At 39.7% G+C, this 18,010-nt stretch overlaps 2 protein-coding genes across 6 annotated transcripts; one reads left to right on the top strand and one right to left on the bottom strand.

The window, feature by feature from the left end:
• The first annotated feature begins 191 nt into the window (after positions 1-191).
• On the top strand, positions 192-3,307 carry LOC133556135 (heat shock 70 kDa protein 1-like). Its single transcript, XM_061905769.1, has 2 exons — positions 192-350; positions 500-3,307. Exon 2 carries the CDS (start codon positions 530-532, stop codon positions 2,108-2,110), a length of 1,581 nt encoding a protein of 526 aa, XP_061761753.1. The 5' UTR covers positions 192-350; positions 500-529; the 3' UTR covers positions 2,111-3,307.
• Positions 3,304-16,386, bottom strand: jmjd8 (jumonji domain containing 8). 5 transcript variants are annotated; one of them, XR_009807460.1, is made up of 10 exons: positions 16,191-16,376; positions 11,068-11,154; positions 10,940-10,988; positions 10,756-10,852; positions 7,461-7,529; positions 7,281-7,400; positions 7,142-7,209; positions 6,942-7,076; positions 6,659-6,812; positions 3,304-3,736 (listed from the first exon to the last, which is right to left on the bottom strand). XR_009807460.1 is itself a non-coding variant. In XM_061905773.1 (9 exons), the coding sequence occupies exons 1-9, from the start codon at positions 16,219-16,221 to the stop codon at positions 6,732-6,734; spliced, it is 795 nt and encodes a 264-aa protein (XP_061761757.1). In that variant the 5' UTR covers positions 16,222-16,386; the 3' UTR covers positions 5,853-6,731. The 5 variants fall into 5 exon arrangements, 4 of the variants coding, with proteins under 4 accessions (XP_061761757.1, XP_061761756.1, XP_061761758.1 ...); XM_061905773.1 differs by lacking the exon at positions 3,304-3,736 and having other exon boundaries at positions 5,853-6,812; positions 11,068-11,212; positions 16,191-16,386; XM_061905772.1 differs by lacking the exon at positions 3,304-3,736 and having other exon boundaries at positions 5,853-6,812; positions 10,756-10,828; positions 10,919-10,988; positions 16,191-16,379.
• Between the last annotated feature and the right edge of the window lie 1,624 nt (positions 16,387-18,010).

The raw sequence follows: 18,010 nt of genomic DNA, 5'->3' as shown, positions 1-18,010 counted from the left end.
AATCCAGAACAATATTTTCTAGATGATTCAGGAAGGTGAGTGTGGGTATTAAATGACGCCAGTAAACACCTTCTACAATTTCCTAGCTTCATCTCGAAGAGTCCAGATTGTTCTGATAAATTCACGTTAATGTTTACCATCTTGCTCATTCTTGCCTTCAAAATAAAACCTGTGTCCGTTCACACAACCTTTTCCGTTTTATTTTGACAGTGCCAGCAGGAATTCGTGCCTGTCGGTAACGTCGACTGATGGAGAAACGTCTAGACCTTGCGAGAGTGTCAGCTCGCCGGGTATAAATGAGCTGATGGGTCAGCAGAAGATCATTCTTTCACCTCCAAGGACATTGAAGCGTAAGTAGACTCTTCTCCTCTTCCTTATTTCACTTTATTCCTCAGGATAATAACTTTTAGGAAGATGAGCTTTATGTTTTTACAATGTTTAACAGCCCAACTCTTCACCTTATTGATTGATTGATGTTGTTAACATGTTGTCTTCACAGAGGGACATCCAGATTAGACTAAACCCAAAGATGACGGCATCAAAGGATATTGCCATCGGCATCGACCTCGGAACGACTTACTCCTGTGTGGGTGTTTTCCATCACGGGAAAGTAGAAATCCTCGCCAACGAGCAGGGCAACAGGACCACTCCCAGCTACGTGGCCTTTAACGACATCGAGAGGCTCATCGGCGACGCCGCCAAGAACCAGGTGGCGTTGAACCCCAGCAACACGGTGTTTGATGCCAAGCGACTAATCGGAAGAAGGTTTGACGATCCGGTGGTACAAGAGGACAGGAAGCACTGGCCCTTTAAGGTGGTGGCCGATGGAGGGAAGACCAGGTTGGAGGTGCAGTTCAAAGGGGAGGACAAAACCTTCTCCCCGGAGGAGATCTCCTCCATGGTGCTGGCCAAGATGAAGGAGATCGCAGAGGCGTACCTGGGCCAGACCGTGTCCAGCGCTGTCGTCACAGTCCCCGCCTACTTCAACGACTCCCAGCGACAGGCCACCAAAGACGCGGGCGCCATCGCAGGACTCAACATCCTGAGAATCATCAACGAGCCCACGGCAGCCGCCATCGCCTACGGTCTGGACAAAGACAAGACCAAGGAACACAACGTCCTGATCTTCGACCTGGGCGGCGGCACCTTTGACGTGTCCATCCTGACCATGCAGGACGGCATCTTCGAGGTCAAAGCCACGGCCGGAGACACACACCTTGGCGGAGAGGACTTTGACAACCGCCTTGTGGACCACTTCGTGGCGGAATTCAGGAGGAAGCACAGGAAGGACGTGGGTCACAACAAGCGGGCCCTGCGGAGGCTGCGTACGGCGGCCGAGAAGGCCAAGAGGACCCTGTCCTCCAGCTCCCAGGCCAGCATTGAGATCGACTCCCTCTTCGAGGGCATTGACTTCTACACATCCATCACCAGGGCTCGCTTTGAGGAGCTGTGCTCCGTGCTGTTCAGAGGAACTCTGGAGCCGGTGGAGAAAGCGATGAGGGACGCCAAGATGGACAAGGCCCAAATCCACGACGTTGTCCTGGTAGGGGGCTCCACACGGATCCCCAAAATCCAGAAGCTCCTACAGGACTTCTTCAACGGCAAAGAGCTGAACAAAAGCATCAACCCCGACGAGGCAGTGGCATACGGTGCTGCCGTCCAGGCCGCCATCCTCACTGGTGTCAACTCGGGCAACGTGCAGGACTTGCTTCTGCTGGACGTGGCGCCGCTGTCGCTGGGTATCGAGACGGCGGGAGGCGTGATGACGCCGCTGATTCAACGCAACACCACCATCCCCAGCAAGCAGACACAGAACTTCAGCACCTACTCAGACAACCAGACCGCCGTTTTCATTCAAGTCTATGAGGGCGAGAGAGCCATGACCCGGGACAACAACCTGCTGGGAACCTTTCAACTGAGCGGAATCCCGCCGGCACCGCGAGGCGTGCCGCAAATCGCGGTCACCTTTGACGTGGACGCCAACGGGATCCTCCAGGTGTCGGCGGTGGATAAAAGCAGCGGCAAGGAGAACAAGATCACCATCACCAACGACAAGGGACGTCTGAGCAAGGAGGAGATGGACAAGATGGTACAGGACGCCCAAACCTAAAAGGCCGAGGACGAGCTTCAGCGGGAAAAGGTTGCCGCCAGGAACTCTCTGGAGTGCTACGCCTTCAACATGAAGAACAGCGTACGGGACGCCGAGTGGGGCGAGGAGGACAAGAAGGCGCTGATGGACAAATGTGACGAGACCCTCAGGTGGCTGGAGAACAACCAGCTGGCCGACACACACGAGCTCCGGCACGAGCAGAACGAGCTAGAGCGAGCATGTCAGCCAGTCATCAGCAAGCTGTGTCAGGGGGCGGGGCCTGCGGAAGGACGGTCGAAGCCCCCCCCCCCAGGGGCCCACCATTGAAGAGGTGGACTGAGGTGTCAAACTGTGGAACTTTCAAATCACACCTTTCATGCACTGGACTTTTTTATATTGGTTGAAACATTTTATTCAATTTTATCACATATTTTATTTCTTCATTTATAAGCCTGTTTGATGTTTTTATAGTTGTTAATCAATGTACTGTGGAGATCTTCATCGTCCATCTACTGTCCAACATGGGGGCCCGAGCTTTCAGCCGGTCAGCCGCTCATCTTTGGAACGCATTACCCTCAGACCTTCACAATATGGACTCATTTTTCCTCTTCAAGACTCAAAACACAATTATTTCTGATTGTTTATTCACTGTTAATTGTGGTTATCTTTGTTACTTATTCAATGATGATGATCTTTTCTACATTGGCTTGTCTGGCCGAGAAAGGCGCCTCATAAGTAAATTGTATTAATTTTATTATTATCAGTGTAATTTTGTATTGGTGGAAACATTATATTCAGTTTTATCACATATTATATTTCTTCATTATAAGCCTGTTGGATGTTTTTATAGTTGTTCATCAATTAACTGTGAAGAACCTCATCATCGTCCATCTACAGTCCACCATGGGAGCCCGAGCTTTCAGCCGGTCAGCCCCTCATCTTTGGAACGCATTACCCTCAGACTTTCACAATATGGACTTATTTTCCCTCTTCAAGACTCAAAACACAATTATTTCTGATTATTTATTCACTATAAATCATGGTTATCTTAGTTACTTATCCAATGATGGTGATCTTTTCTCCATTTGCTTTTCTTGCCGAGAAAGGCGCCTTATAAGTAAATTGTATTATTATTACTATTATTATTATTATCATCAATGTAATTTTACTGAACTTATATTAAATGTGCTTCATAAATAAACATTGACAGCTGCTTAATTCGTAGGTAGTGTTTATATTCTACAACTTCACACCCTAATTTCACTCGTACATATGCGTGCATGTATGTATACATGCAAATATTGGTGGTGTGAATATTTGGGCACCTAACAATTCAATTAAATTATGATTCCTGGGGTGGTGATTTGAGTCAAAACGATTCTCGCATTCTGATATTAGGTATAATAATTACAATAAACATTTTTTAGAAAACAGATTACATGTCAGAAAATCTACCTCTGGCTGCATGGAAATGGCCTAAAGACATTTTATATAACTGATTCTTATGAAATGTTTTAAATATTTTTTGCGCACCTTTAGTATGTACAGTTGTGGTGTACAAACTGTGATGAGGTGGCGACTTGTCCAGGGTGTACCCCGCCTACCGCTCGTGTGCAGCTGAGATAGGCTGCAGCACCTCCCGCGCCCCTGAAATGGACAAGCGGTAGAAAAATGGATGGATGGTGAACAAACTCTTTGACTGGGGGGCCATATTGGGCAAAAAATATTTTCGTGTATATATATACACATTATATATATATATATATATATATATATATATATATATATATTCATTCATTCATCCGTTTTCTACCGCTTATTCCCTTTTGAGGTTGCAGGGGGCGCTAGTGCCTATCTCAGCTGCAATCGGGCGGAAGGCGGCGTACACCCTGGAAAAGTCGCTACCTCATTCCAATATATATTATATATATATATATATATATATATATATATATATATATTAAGGGTATGGGAAAAAATCGATTCGAACACGAATCGTTTACGTTGTGCGATTCAGAATCGATTCTCATTTTTAAAAAATCGATTAAAATTTTTTTTATTTTTTTTTTTTAATCAATCCAACAAACCACTACACAGCAATACCATAACAATGCAGTCCAATTCCAAAACCAAACTCGACCCAGCAACACTCAGAACTGCAATAAACAGAGCAATTGAGAAGACACAAACATGACCAGAACAAACCAAAAGTAGTGAAACAAAAATGAATATTATCAACAACAGTATCCATATTAGTTATAATTTCAGCATAGCAGTGATTAAAAATCCCTCATTGACATTATCTTTAGACATTTGTAAAAATAAAAAAAAAGTGTCACAGTGGCTAACACTTGCATCGCATCTAATAAGCTTGACAACACACAGTGTCCAATGTTTTCACAAAGATAAAACAATTCATATTTTTGGTTTGTTTAATAGCTAAAACAAATTTACATTATTGCAATCAGTTGATAAAACATTGTCCTTTACAATGATAAAATCTTTTTTTTTTTTAAATCTACTACTCTGCTAGCATGTCAGCGGACTGGGGTAGATCCTGCTGAAATCCTATGTACTGAATGAATACAGAATCCTTTTGAATCGGAAAAATATCGTTTTTGAATCGAGAATCGAATCGAATCGAAAAAAAATCGATATATTATCGAATCGTGACCCCAAGAATCGGTATTGAATCGGATCGTGGGACACCCAAAGATTCAAAGCCCTAATATATATATATATATATATATATATATATATATATATATATATATATATATATATATATATACATATATACATATATATCTATCTATCTACAGTATATACATATATATATATATACCGTATTTTTCGGACTATAAGTCGCAGTCTTCGCCACAGTCCAGTGAGACCCGGCCAAACCAAAAAAATAAAAAATAATAATAATAAATAAAATATATATATATATATATATATATATATATATATATATATATATATATATATACATATATATATATATATATATATAAACATTTTTTTGTAATTTAATTTATTTTTTTATTTTTTTTATAGTTTGGTCAAGTCTCAACCCCTGGCCAAACTACAAAAAAAATGTGACTTATAGTCAGAAAAATATATATATATATATATACATATATATATATATATATATACATATATACATATATATATATATATATATACATATATATATATATATATATATATATATATATATATATATATATATATATATATATATATATATATATATGTATATTTTGAAAGTTCAACTCCTAGCTTGTTTACCTTTGTGAAGTTCTTAAAGTTTCGTAATCAATCAGCTAAAATGCGCCAAACATGAATGAGTGTTTTTTGCATTGTTCCCATCATGCTTAGCAATGGATTTAAATCAATGTAATTTATAATATTTTATGGTGGTGGGCTGATTTTTTCTTGTATCCACATGCTTTGTTGGGTCTGCTTCTGTCTCTGGCCATGCTCCCTCCTCCCCAGCGGACGATGGCGTGGAACACCCCAGAGGCCACCACAGTGGATATGTTTCTTTTACTTTTTATTCATAGCTGTATGTAGAAGTGTCTTGTTGTATCTGCTGCTTTAATGTCTTTAATGTCCTCTGTGTTCTATGATGTTTCCCTCTTATACACATGTAAGAGGGATGTGTACTATGGCTATGAGTAGTTCTTTTCCCTTGGCCTCAGTCTGCACCCCCACTCCAGGGCCTAGGCTAAGACCGATTTTTTATTTTTTCATTCTATTTTAATCTTCTATTTTTTTCTCCCCCCCCCCCCTTGTTTACCTGTATGTCATCTTTTTTGTAAGGGGCGCTGGAAGCCGGCAGACCAGTCAGCGATCCTGTTCTGTCTCCCTGTAATGTTTGTCTGATCTTGAATGGGATTGTGCTGAAAATTGTAATTTTCCTGAAGGAACTCTCCTGACGGAATAAATAAAGTACTATCTAATCTAATCTAATCTAAAGTTCAGCCAGCAGGTTGTGTTATGTGTGCCATGTTTGTTGACTTTGTGTGCTATTTGCTATTTTATTTTCCTGTGTCATGACTAGGGGAGGTTGTTTGCATTGGGTCATATAAGTCAACATTGTACAGTCAAACAATAAAAAGTACATTCCAGGGTCACTGGCGTCACATGAACCACAAATTAGATTCCATTAAGGGCCTATTCAAATGCCGGATAACAAAATTACATATTTCTAAAAAAAGTTGGTATTTTTTGGAATGTAAACACCTTGGTCGGCCATATTGCTGATAGAGTCTGCTGAGGGTGCACAAAAAATTGCATTACATCCGCATCACAACACTAAGTCTTAAAATTCAATTTAAATTTTTTTTTATATATGAACACATTTTTAATAGTACCTTTTTTATGCCATATCCATGCAACTAAGAGAAGCTATTCCAATATATTTTGAAATGTTTTTATTATAAATATTGTATCAAATAATATATTGCGAGAATCTGTTTCTATCGAGAACCGATTCCGAATCGTATCGTCAACCCAGATATCGTAATGGGTTCGAATCGTTAAGTGCCAAAAGAATCTCACCCCGAAATTATATATGCATGCATACATGTATACATGTCTTGTGTTGAGGACATGATAACATCATTCCATGTCTTCATCCCAGGAAGGTGGACATGAAGACGCTGGTGTCCAGGTTGAGCGTGGCGTGCCACCAGCGGTCGGGGAAGAAAAGCACCTGATGGACGAGTGTTGTGTTACATAACCAACACATTTATCACAGCTTCATGACTACAGTGAATTAAGAAACACCGGGGCCGAGGCTTTATCCTAAACGTGAAACCCAAAAGACCACGCCAAAGTCTACCTCTCCGGGTTGGATGGTGCACTCCAGCGGGGCCTCGTCTGCTGGCAGGTTGGGGTAGGTGTCCGTCAACCAGGACAGGGTGGTGCTGTTGGGGTGGAAGTGTGGCTGCTTGTCAGGCGGGTAGAGGAACCAGCGCTGCCATGAGACAAAACACGCGGTCAAGAACCGAGCGTACGCTGCAACGAGACGACAGAGCTCACCTTCCTCCCGTAGATGACCTCCGAGTAGCCCGGACCATGCCAGTGGAAGGGGACGCCAGTTCCAGCACCTGAAAAAGACATATCCGATCTTTATGTGCATCTTTGCATTGTCAAAATAAATATAGCGCCGGGTAGACACCTGCGATGCCGAAGCTGTAAGCTCTGCTGGTGCCGGGCAGCAGGAACGGCGGCAGCTTGTACACGTCAAATAGGTTCTGCCACTCCGTCAAGTTATTGTCTCCAAAAAAGTACAAGGTGTCTGCCGATGACATCATCACTTTCATGCCACCCGCCAGGATGACACGGCCCTTTTACTCACCGCTGCCAAGGACGTCTAGCGACTGAGGTCTGAGGAGGTTGTCCACGTACTTCCTGAATGCCACGTCCACTGTGGACAGGTCATATGGTCATACAGTCAAATACACAATAAAAAAAAAACATATAGTGAACATATTGTATTCACATTGTCAACATACAGAGAAATATACAATAGAAAAAATAAAAAAGGGGTGAAACATACAGTAAAACACCTAGTAAACGTACAGTAAAACATATGGTAAAACTGCTAGTACACATACATTAAAACATCTAGTCAACATAAAGTAAAACATATAGTGTAATATCTAGTAAACATACTGTAAAACATCTAGTACACATACAGTAAAACATGTAGTACACATACAGTAAAACATAAAGTCTAACATCTACAAACCCTGTTTCCATATGAGTTGGGAAATTGTGTTAGATGTAAATATAAACAGAATACAATTATTTGCAAATCCTTTTCAACCCATATGCACTACAAAGACAAGATATTTGATGTTCAAACTCATAAACTGTATGATTATTTTTTGCAAATAATATTTAACTTAGAATTTCATGGCTGCAACACATGCCAAAGTAGTTTGGAAAGGGTATGTTCACCACTGTGTTACATTACCTTTTCTTTTAGCAACACTCAATAAACATTTGGGAACTGAGGAAACTAATTGTTGAAGCTTTGAAAGTGGAATTCTTTCCCATTCTTGTTTCATGTAGAGCTTCAGTCGTTCAACAGTCCGGGGTCTCCGCTGTTGTATTTTACGCTTCATAATGCGCCACACATTTTCGACGCGAGACATGTCTGGACTGCAGACGGGCCAGGAAAGTACCCGCACTCTTTTTTTTACGAAGCCACGCTGTTGTAACACGTGCTAAATGTGGCTTGGCATTGTCTTGCTGAAATAAGCAGGGGCGTCCATGAAAAAGACAGCGCTTAGATGGCAGAATATGCTGTATGTACCTTTCAGCATTAATGGTGCCTTCACAGATGTGTAAGTTACCCATGCCTTGAGCACTAATGCACCCCCATACCATCACAGATGCTGGCTTTTGAACTTTGCGTCGATAACAGTCTGGAGATGACACGATGTCAAATATTTACAAAAACAATTTGAAATGTGGACTCGTCAGACCACAGAACACTTTTCCACTTTGCATTAGTCCATCATAGATGATCTCGGGCCCAGAGAAGCCGGCAGCGTTTCTGGATGTTGTTGATAAATGGCTTTCACTTTGCATAGTAAAGCTTTAACTTGCACTTCCAGATGTAACGACGAACTGTATTTAGTTACAGTGGTTTTCTGATGTGTTCCTGAGCCCATGTGGTGATATCCTTTAGAGATAGACGTCGGTTTTTTATACAGAACCGTCTGAGGGATCAAAAGTACGTAATATCATCGCTTACGGTCATGGTCATTCGATGTTGGTTTCCGGCCATGCTGCTTACGTGGAGTGATTTCTCCGGATTCTCTGAACCTTTTGATGATATGGACCGCAGATGTTGAAATTCCTTAATTTCTGCAATATCACTTTGAGAAACGTTATTCTTAAACTGTATGACTATTTGCTCACGCAGTTGTGGACAAAGGGGTGTACCTCGCCCCATCCTTTCTTGTGAAAGACTGAGCATTTTTTGGGAAGCTGTTTTTATACCCAATCATTACACCCACCTGTTCCCAATTAGCCTGCACACCTGTGGGATGTTCCAAATAAGTGTTTGATGAGCATTCCTCAACTATCAGTATTTATTGCCACCTTTCCCAACTCCTTTGTCACGTGTTGCTGGCATCAAATTCTAAAGTTAATGATTATTTGCAAAAAAAAAAATGTTTATCAATTTGAACTTCAAATATGTTGTCTTTGTAGCATATGCAACTGAATATGGGTCGAAAATGATTCGCAAATCATTGTATTCCGTTTATATTTACATCCAACACAATTTCCCAACTCATATGGAAACGGGGTTTGTAGTAAACATATAACATCTAGTAAACATACTGTAAAATATCTAGTACGCATACAGTAAAACATCTAGTACACATACAGTAAACATATTGTAAACATACAGTAAAACACATTGTAAACATACAGCAAAACATATAGTAAAATATCTAGTAAACATACTTTATGGTAAACAGTAACATACAGTGAAACCTACAGTTAAACATGGTAAACAATAACTTACAGTGAAACATACGGTAAAAAACATATAGTAAACACACAGTAATAGGTGTACTAAACATATCATAAACAAATTAAAACACGCAGTGACACATACAATAAAACAAATAAAAACGTGTAATAAAATATGTAGTTAACTCAAAGTAAAACATATTGTAAACAATAGTATACCGTGAAACATACAGTAAAACATATAGTAAACATACAGTGCAGTAAAACATATGCTAAACATACAGTAAAACATTCAGTAAAAATATAAATTACATATGCAGTAACACATAGTAAAACATGTAGTAAACATACAGTGAAATATACAGTAAAACGTATATTAAACATACAGTAAAACATCTTGTAAACAGAGTAAAACAAACTAAAACATCTCGTAAATATACAGTAAAACATATAGTAAACAACATACAGTATAACATAGTAAACATATCGTGAAAAATAGTAAACATACAATAGAACAGACAGTACAGACACAAAAAAACAGTGAAACATGCAAAAACAAATTAAAACATACAGTGAAACATACAATAACACTTATAAACCATGTAGTGAAACATACAATAACACTAATAAAAGCGTGTAGTGAAACATACAGTAACCACACAGTAAAACATACAGTAGAATTGACTGTAAACACACAATAACACTAATAAAAGCGCGTAATGAAACATACAGTAACCGTAGTCAAAAATAGTTAACATACAGTAGAATTGACAGTAAACACAAACAAAAATACAATAAACATATTTAAAACATAGTGAAACATACAATAAACAAAGTTGAAACATATAGTGAAACATACAATTAAACATACAGTAAAACATCTAGTAAACATGCAATAAACAAGTACAACCATTTATTTAAACATGAATCAACACATTTAGTAAATATACAGTAAACAAAGTGAAACACACAGTAAAACAGTACACATACAGTACAATAGACTGTAAACACACAGTAAAACATACAATAAACAAATTAAAACACATAGTGAAAAACACAGTCAAACAATTAAAACATAAAGAAAATGTAAATTAAATGGCTACCATACCAACTTTTTTTTTATAAAGCCCCGTGGAAAAATAAAGTGCAGACGGTCGTACCTTTTGTGTAAGAATACGTGTTGGCCGTACTGAGCCGTACTTTGCGTTGGCCGTACTCTTCCAGTAACGAAGACTTGGAACACAAAGAGCGGAATTTCTACAAGTGTTGAAGAAGATGTCAGATATGAACACAAATCAAAGGTTGGACTTGAGGTGAACATACTGTACTGTACTTATACTGTACCATGTTATCAGTCACACCTCGGATCACCACTGGTGTGCTGTATGCGTATCTATGGAAACAACACCACAACAATGACACGCGGCTAGGTAGTACGCATGCGACCTGTTCTTTTTCTTCGATGGACTCACCTGTCCAGGAAGTACCGCAGTGGCAGCGAGCGGCCGTCCAGCACTGGGATGTTGCACGGTCCTTCATGGTGCAAACCCTGGGACGACCTGCACACAATTACACTTTTATGCCAGTAGGAGGCGCTCACCAGCAGCACATAGTCGACTGCAAATTACAACAAAGATTACATGATATTGAATTGTATCACACCATTTTACATGATATTGCAATATACTACATGATTTTACAATATATTAAAATAAATTGTATTATTAAAGATTTACATATTACAATATACTACTTGATATGAGAGTGATTACATTACAATATATGACATTAAATTGCATTATATTGTATGATTTTACATGATACTACATAGTTTTACAACATACTACATGAAACTGCATTACATATCATTTTACATTTTCAACGTGATATGACAATATAAATTACATTACAATACATGAAATTGCATGATATTGTACGATTTCTACATATTACAATATACATTCCATTGTATTATATCTGATATGATTTTACATGATATTACAATAGACTACATTACACTGCATTATATCAGATTTTACATATTACAATATACTACATGAAATTACATTTTATCATATGATTTTACATGGTATTAAAATATACTAAATTACTATTACTTGATATAACAATATACTAAATAACATTACAATACATTACAAGAAATTGCAATGTGTCTGATGATGTGTACATTATATTACAATACACTACAATACAATATATAATTTTACAATATACAACATAAAATTGCATTACATCATTGGATTTTCCACAGTATCACAATATACTACATTACATTGCATTATACCTGATTTTACATATTACATTATACCACTTGATTTTTCAAATATACTACATGATTTTACAAAATACTACATGACATTGCATTAAATCTCTTTTGACATGATATCACAATATACTATATGATATTACTGTACACTACAATGTATAACAAAATAATACATGATATTACAATATACATCCATCCATTTCCTACCGCTTTCGGGGTCGCGGAGGGTGCTGGAGCCTATCTCAGCTGCATTCGGGCGGAAAGCGGGGTACACCCTGGACAAGTCGCACCTCATAACAGGGCCAACACAGATGGACAGACAACATTCACACTCACATTCACACACTGGGGCCAATTTAGTGTTGCCAATCAACCTAACCCCAGGTGCATGTATTTGGAGGTGGGAGGAAGCCGGAGTACCCGGAGGGAACCCACAGAGTCACATGTAGAATATGCAAACTCCACACAGAAAGAACCCAAGCCCGGACCTTCGTATGGTGAGGCACAAGCACTAACCCCTGTGCCACCGTGAAAATAATACATGATATTACAAAATACTACATAATATTACAATAAACCACGTAAAATTCCATTATTTCTTATTTGACATGATATTACAAAATACTGCATGAAACTGCATTATATATAATTGTACGTATTCCAACATCCATCCATCCATTTTCTACCGCTTATTCCCTTTGGGATTGCGGGGGGCGCTGGTGCCTATCTCAGTTACAATCGGGCGGAAGGCAGGGTACACCCTGGACAAGTCGCTACCTCATTGCAGGGCCAACACAGATATACAGACAACATTCACACTCTCATTCACACACTAGGGCCAATTTAGTGTTGCCAATCAACTTATCTCCAGGTGCATGTCTTTGGAAGTGGGAGGAAGCCGGAGTACCCAGAGGGAACCCACGCATTCACGGGGAGGACATGCAAACTCCACACAGAAAGATCCCGAGCCCGGGATTGAACCCTGACTACTCAGGACCTTCGTATTGTGAGGCAGACGCACTAACCCAATACTACAATATACTATATGATATTACAGTATACTACAATATGTTACAATATACTGCATGATATTACAATATACTACATAATATTAAAATATACTACATTACATTCTATTACATCTTATTTTACATAATACTATATAATGTAACAGTATACTATATGATTTTACAGTATACTACATGACATTCCATTATATCTTATTTGACATAATATTAAAATATACTATATGATATAACAGTATACTATATGATATTACAGTATAGTACAATATGTTACAATGTACTCCATCATATTACAATATACTATATAATATTACAATACACTACATTACTAAGGGTGTAACGGTACACAAAAATCTCGGTTCGGTACATACCTTGGTTTGGAGGTCACGGTTCGGTTCATTTTCGGTACAGTAAGAAAACAACAAAATATAAATTTTTTGGTTAATTATTTACCAAATTTGTAAACAATGGCTTTATCCTTTTGACATTGGGAACACTGTAATAATCCTGCCCACATTAATATACATTAAACTGCCTCAAATTGTTGCTCGGATGAAATAAAACGACTAAACTTTTGTTCTACATATAAAAAGTGCAATATTAAACAGTTTCAAATCAACTCATCATGCTTAATTGATTACAGCATTTGGGAAGCCTGTAGTTGATTTTTATTATGTAAATGTTATATTTTTATCAACATGTAATAGTAGGGACCCTGCCATTCAAAACTAGGCTGCTACATTACTAATGGTTAATGTAACTATAGCTGGAAAAATAGTACAATAGCAATAGGAGAAACTATTCATCCCTGAACACCATGGAGTTCAAGTGAAATAACAGACGGACAGGGCTTTGCTGCCCCTAACAGACAGACAGACGTGTGTGTGTGTGTGTGTGTGTGTGTGTGTGTGTGTGTGTGTGTGTGTGCTTACGCACGCACGCACGCACGCACGCACGCACGCACGCACGCACGCACGCACGCACGCACGCACGCACGCACGCACGCACGCACGCACGCACGCACGCACGCACGCACGCACGCACGCACGCACGCACGCACGCACGCACGCACGCACGCACGCACGCACGCACGCACGCACGCACGCACGCACGCACGCACGCACGCACGCACGCACGCACGCACGCACGCACGCACGCACGCACGCACGCACGCACGCACGCACGCACGCACGCACGCACGCACGCACGCACGCACGCACGCACGCACGCACGCACGCACGCACGCACGCACGCACGCACGCACGCACGCACGCACGCACGCACGCACGCACGCACGCACGCACGCACGCACGCACGCACGCACACACACACACACACACACACACACACACACACACACACACACACACACACACACACACACACACACACACACACACACACACACACACACACACACACACACACACACAGCAAAATGAACTAATGTTACGCTAAAAGCTAATTAGCCTTCACCTCAAGCCAGGACTGCGAGCGAACTGAGCTGCAGTTTAACATTCTAGAACGTCAACGGCTCATAGTGATGTTACTAGTAGTTGACTGGGAGGTGTGTTTTATAATTTGGGAAGAGTACGCTGCCTTATGCTCACCTGCAAAACACCTATCTGCTCGACGCTGAAGCATTGATTACATGCGCTCTGAATACGCACTGCTGATTGGCTGTTACCGCTCTGAATACGCACTGCTGATTGGCTGTTACCGCTCTGAATACGCACTGCTGTTTGGCTGTTATCGCTCTGTATGTAACCAATCAGATGGTTGTGTGGGTGGGACAATTCTGGGTGCTGAGACAGAGGCAGAAGAAGCAAAGCAGCTTGTTAAGACTTTAGCTTAGAAACTCGTTCGGTACACCCCCGTACCGAACAGAAATACACGTACCAAAACAGTTCAATACAAATACACGTACCGTTACACTCCTATACATTACATTCTATTATATGTTATTTTACTTTTTACAATATACTATATCATGTAACAGTATACTATATGATATTAGAGTTTTCTACATGACATTGCATTATATCTTATTTGACATAATATTACAATATACTATATCAGTGGTTCTCAACCTTTTTTCAGTGATGTACCCCTGTGAATTTTTTTTTAATTCAAGTACCCCCTAATCAGAGCAAAGTATTTTTGGTTGGAAAAAGAGATAAAGAAGTAAAATACAGCACTATGTCATCAGTTTCTGATTTATTAAATTGTATAACAGTGCAAAATATTTCTCATTTGTAGTGGTCTTTCTTGAACTATTTGGAAAAAAAATACAAAAATAACTAAAAACTTGTTGAAAAATAAACAAGTGATTCAATTTTAAATAAAGATTTCTACACATAGAAGCCCAGCTCCAGCAAGCCAGAGAGAAGTTGAAAGCTTATGAGGAACAGCAGGCGAGCTGGGAGAGCCAGAAGGCTGAGCTGGAACAAAAAGTGAAAGATGGAGAAGAGAAGGCTGACAAGCTAGAAAAGTTCATCAACTTAAAGTGCCCTCTTTGGGAATTGTAATAGAGATCCATCTGGATTCATGTACTTAATTCTGAAAATTTCTTCACCAAAAAAAAAGAAGTCTTTAACATGAACATTTATGGAACATGTCTACAAAAAATCTAGCTGTCAACACTGAATATTGCATTGTTGTATTTTTTTCACAGTTTATGAACTTACATTCATATTTTCTTTAAGTATTATTAAATAAATATATTTATAAAGGATTTTTGAATTGTTGCTATTTTTAGAATATTTTAAAAAAAAATATCGCATACCCCTTGGCATACCTTCAAGTACCCCCAGGGGTACACGTACCCCCATTTGAGAACCACTGTACTATATCATATAAAAGTATACTATATGATATTACAGTATACAACAATATATTACAAAATAATACATGATATCACAATATACTACATATTATTACAATATACCACGTGACTCTAGCCTTTAAATACACCCCATTTTTAGACCAGTTGATCTGCCCTTTCTTTTTCTTTTTCTCCTATGCCCCCAATGCGGTAGGAAATGGATGGATGGATTCCATAATGGCACCACACCACTTACAGAAGCTCAGAAAGAAAAGGTTTGTAAAGTTAGTGATAACGTTATAACTCCTCTGTCACATGTTTTATTCGACATATTATTGTCTTGTGTTGCAACATACCAAACATTAATTGATGTTGTATGTTTCAAACTGCATGATATCACTGAACAATGTTGATCATCATTTGGCTTCTCACTTAGCAAGTTAGCAGGCCAAAACTCACCAGCCGCCGTCATCGAGTAGATCCTGCGCATCGGCGATAAAACACATCAGCACGAAGAGGAAATAAATTATTAATAGAAAGTGAGCAGCGATGTTTTCCATTGAAGACAAAAGTCACAGCTACAAAACACCGAAAGGCACGAACACTTAACATTTAATACTTCCGTACTTCCTGGTCAGGAGCCAATCAGAAGCAACTAACGCTTCCGCGGTGCTGCATTCAGGGACCGTGAGAAGGTCAACAAATGACAAAATCTCTATCTTTCTGTAAATGAATACTTTAATATGGAACACTGTTTTGTGAAGCGTTACTGTAGATTTATGCATTTGTTGGTACACTTTCAAACCGCAAAGATAAACTAAAAATTGCAAAAAACACAAAGTTTACCAGAAAATGTACTCACATTTAAGGAATTAACTAATCTAAACATTTGTATAATTGCACATCATTGAAGGCATTTAGTGTACCTGTAAGTGGAAATAAACTCTGGGATGGATTAAGTGAGATACTTAAACAATATACTCATATGGATCAGTTTAAGAAACAGTATAGTAGACAAAGTACAAAGAAGAACTCAAACTCTCAATATTGGACAGAGGTTGGATCAAAAAAGCTTGGCTTCTTCTTACTCCTTTTTGGACATGCCACACCAAAGACTATAACAATGGGACCCATTAACTCCCTGCTTGGCACGCAGCATCAAGGGTTGGAATTGGGGGTTAAATCACCAAAAAGGATTCCCGGGTGCGGCCACCGCTGCTGCTCACTGCTCCCCTCACTTCCCAGGGGGTGATCACGGGTAATGGGTCAAAGGCATAGAATAATTCTGCCACACCTATTGTTTGTGTGAAAATCATGGGTACTTTGACTTTTGAATGTTTTTCATTATGTACTGTGGGCTTCACGGTGGAAGAGGGGTTAGTGCCTCTGCCTCACAATACACATGTCCTGAGTAGTCAGGGTTCAATCCCGGGCTCGGTATCTTTCTGTGTGGAGTTTGCATGTCCTCCCCGTGAATGCGTGGGTTCCCCCCGGGTACTCCGGCTTCCTCCCACTTCCAAAGACATGCACCTGGGGATAGGTTGATTGGCAACACTAAATTGGCCCTAATGTGAGTGTGAATGTTGTCTGTCTATCTGTGTTGGCCCTGCGATGAGGTGGCGACTTGTCCAGGGTGTACCCCGCCTTCCACCCGATTGTAGCTGAGATAGGCACCAGCGCCCCCCGCGACCCCAAAGGGAATAAGCGGTAGAAAATGGATGGATTATGTATTGTTTTAAGTGCTGGATTATTGTGCTGTTTGTTCTCAACATGATCCCAATAAATGGTATTAGCCTTCTTATTAAATGTATTTTTGAAGGTTTTATCAGTGGATATTCCTTTTTTTTTGATGAGGAAATGTAAGACAACGTTCTCTACAGCAACAGAATTAAAGGTTAGAAGGGCGACAACAGTAAATAACACATCTCAGCATAGGTGAGACTTAGACGTGAGCGTTGTCAAAAGACAAATCATGTGACGGGACAAGGTAGACTCAATGTGACTCATTGCACCACTTAATGCTAACAATGCTAACAGCCGCTGCTAGCTTTCAATGTTCAATGTCTTCGACATCATCAGCTCCAGGTGACATTGATAGAACTTTGGCGTGACTGATGTGGTATGACAACCCGGACAATGCTAACAACACAGCTCATAATCATAGCTCTGACTAAGTTTTCATAGATAAACTTTCACATGTGGTTTCAGCAAATGGAAGCCCAGTTCTAACATAGTGGAGTTAACTAGGATGTGAGGAAGTACTTCCAGGTAGTGGATGT

Source organism: Nerophis ophidion, linkage group LG07 (assembly GCF_033978795.1).
Source record: "Nerophis ophidion isolate RoL-2023_Sa linkage group LG07, RoL_Noph_v1.0, whole genome shotgun sequence".
In the NCBI taxonomy this organism is placed as follows: Eukaryota; Metazoa; Chordata; class Actinopteri; order Syngnathiformes; family Syngnathidae; genus Nerophis; species Nerophis ophidion.
The sequence above is the reverse complement of the archived record's forward strand: the minus strand, read 5'-3'. Positions and strand labels throughout refer to the sequence as shown.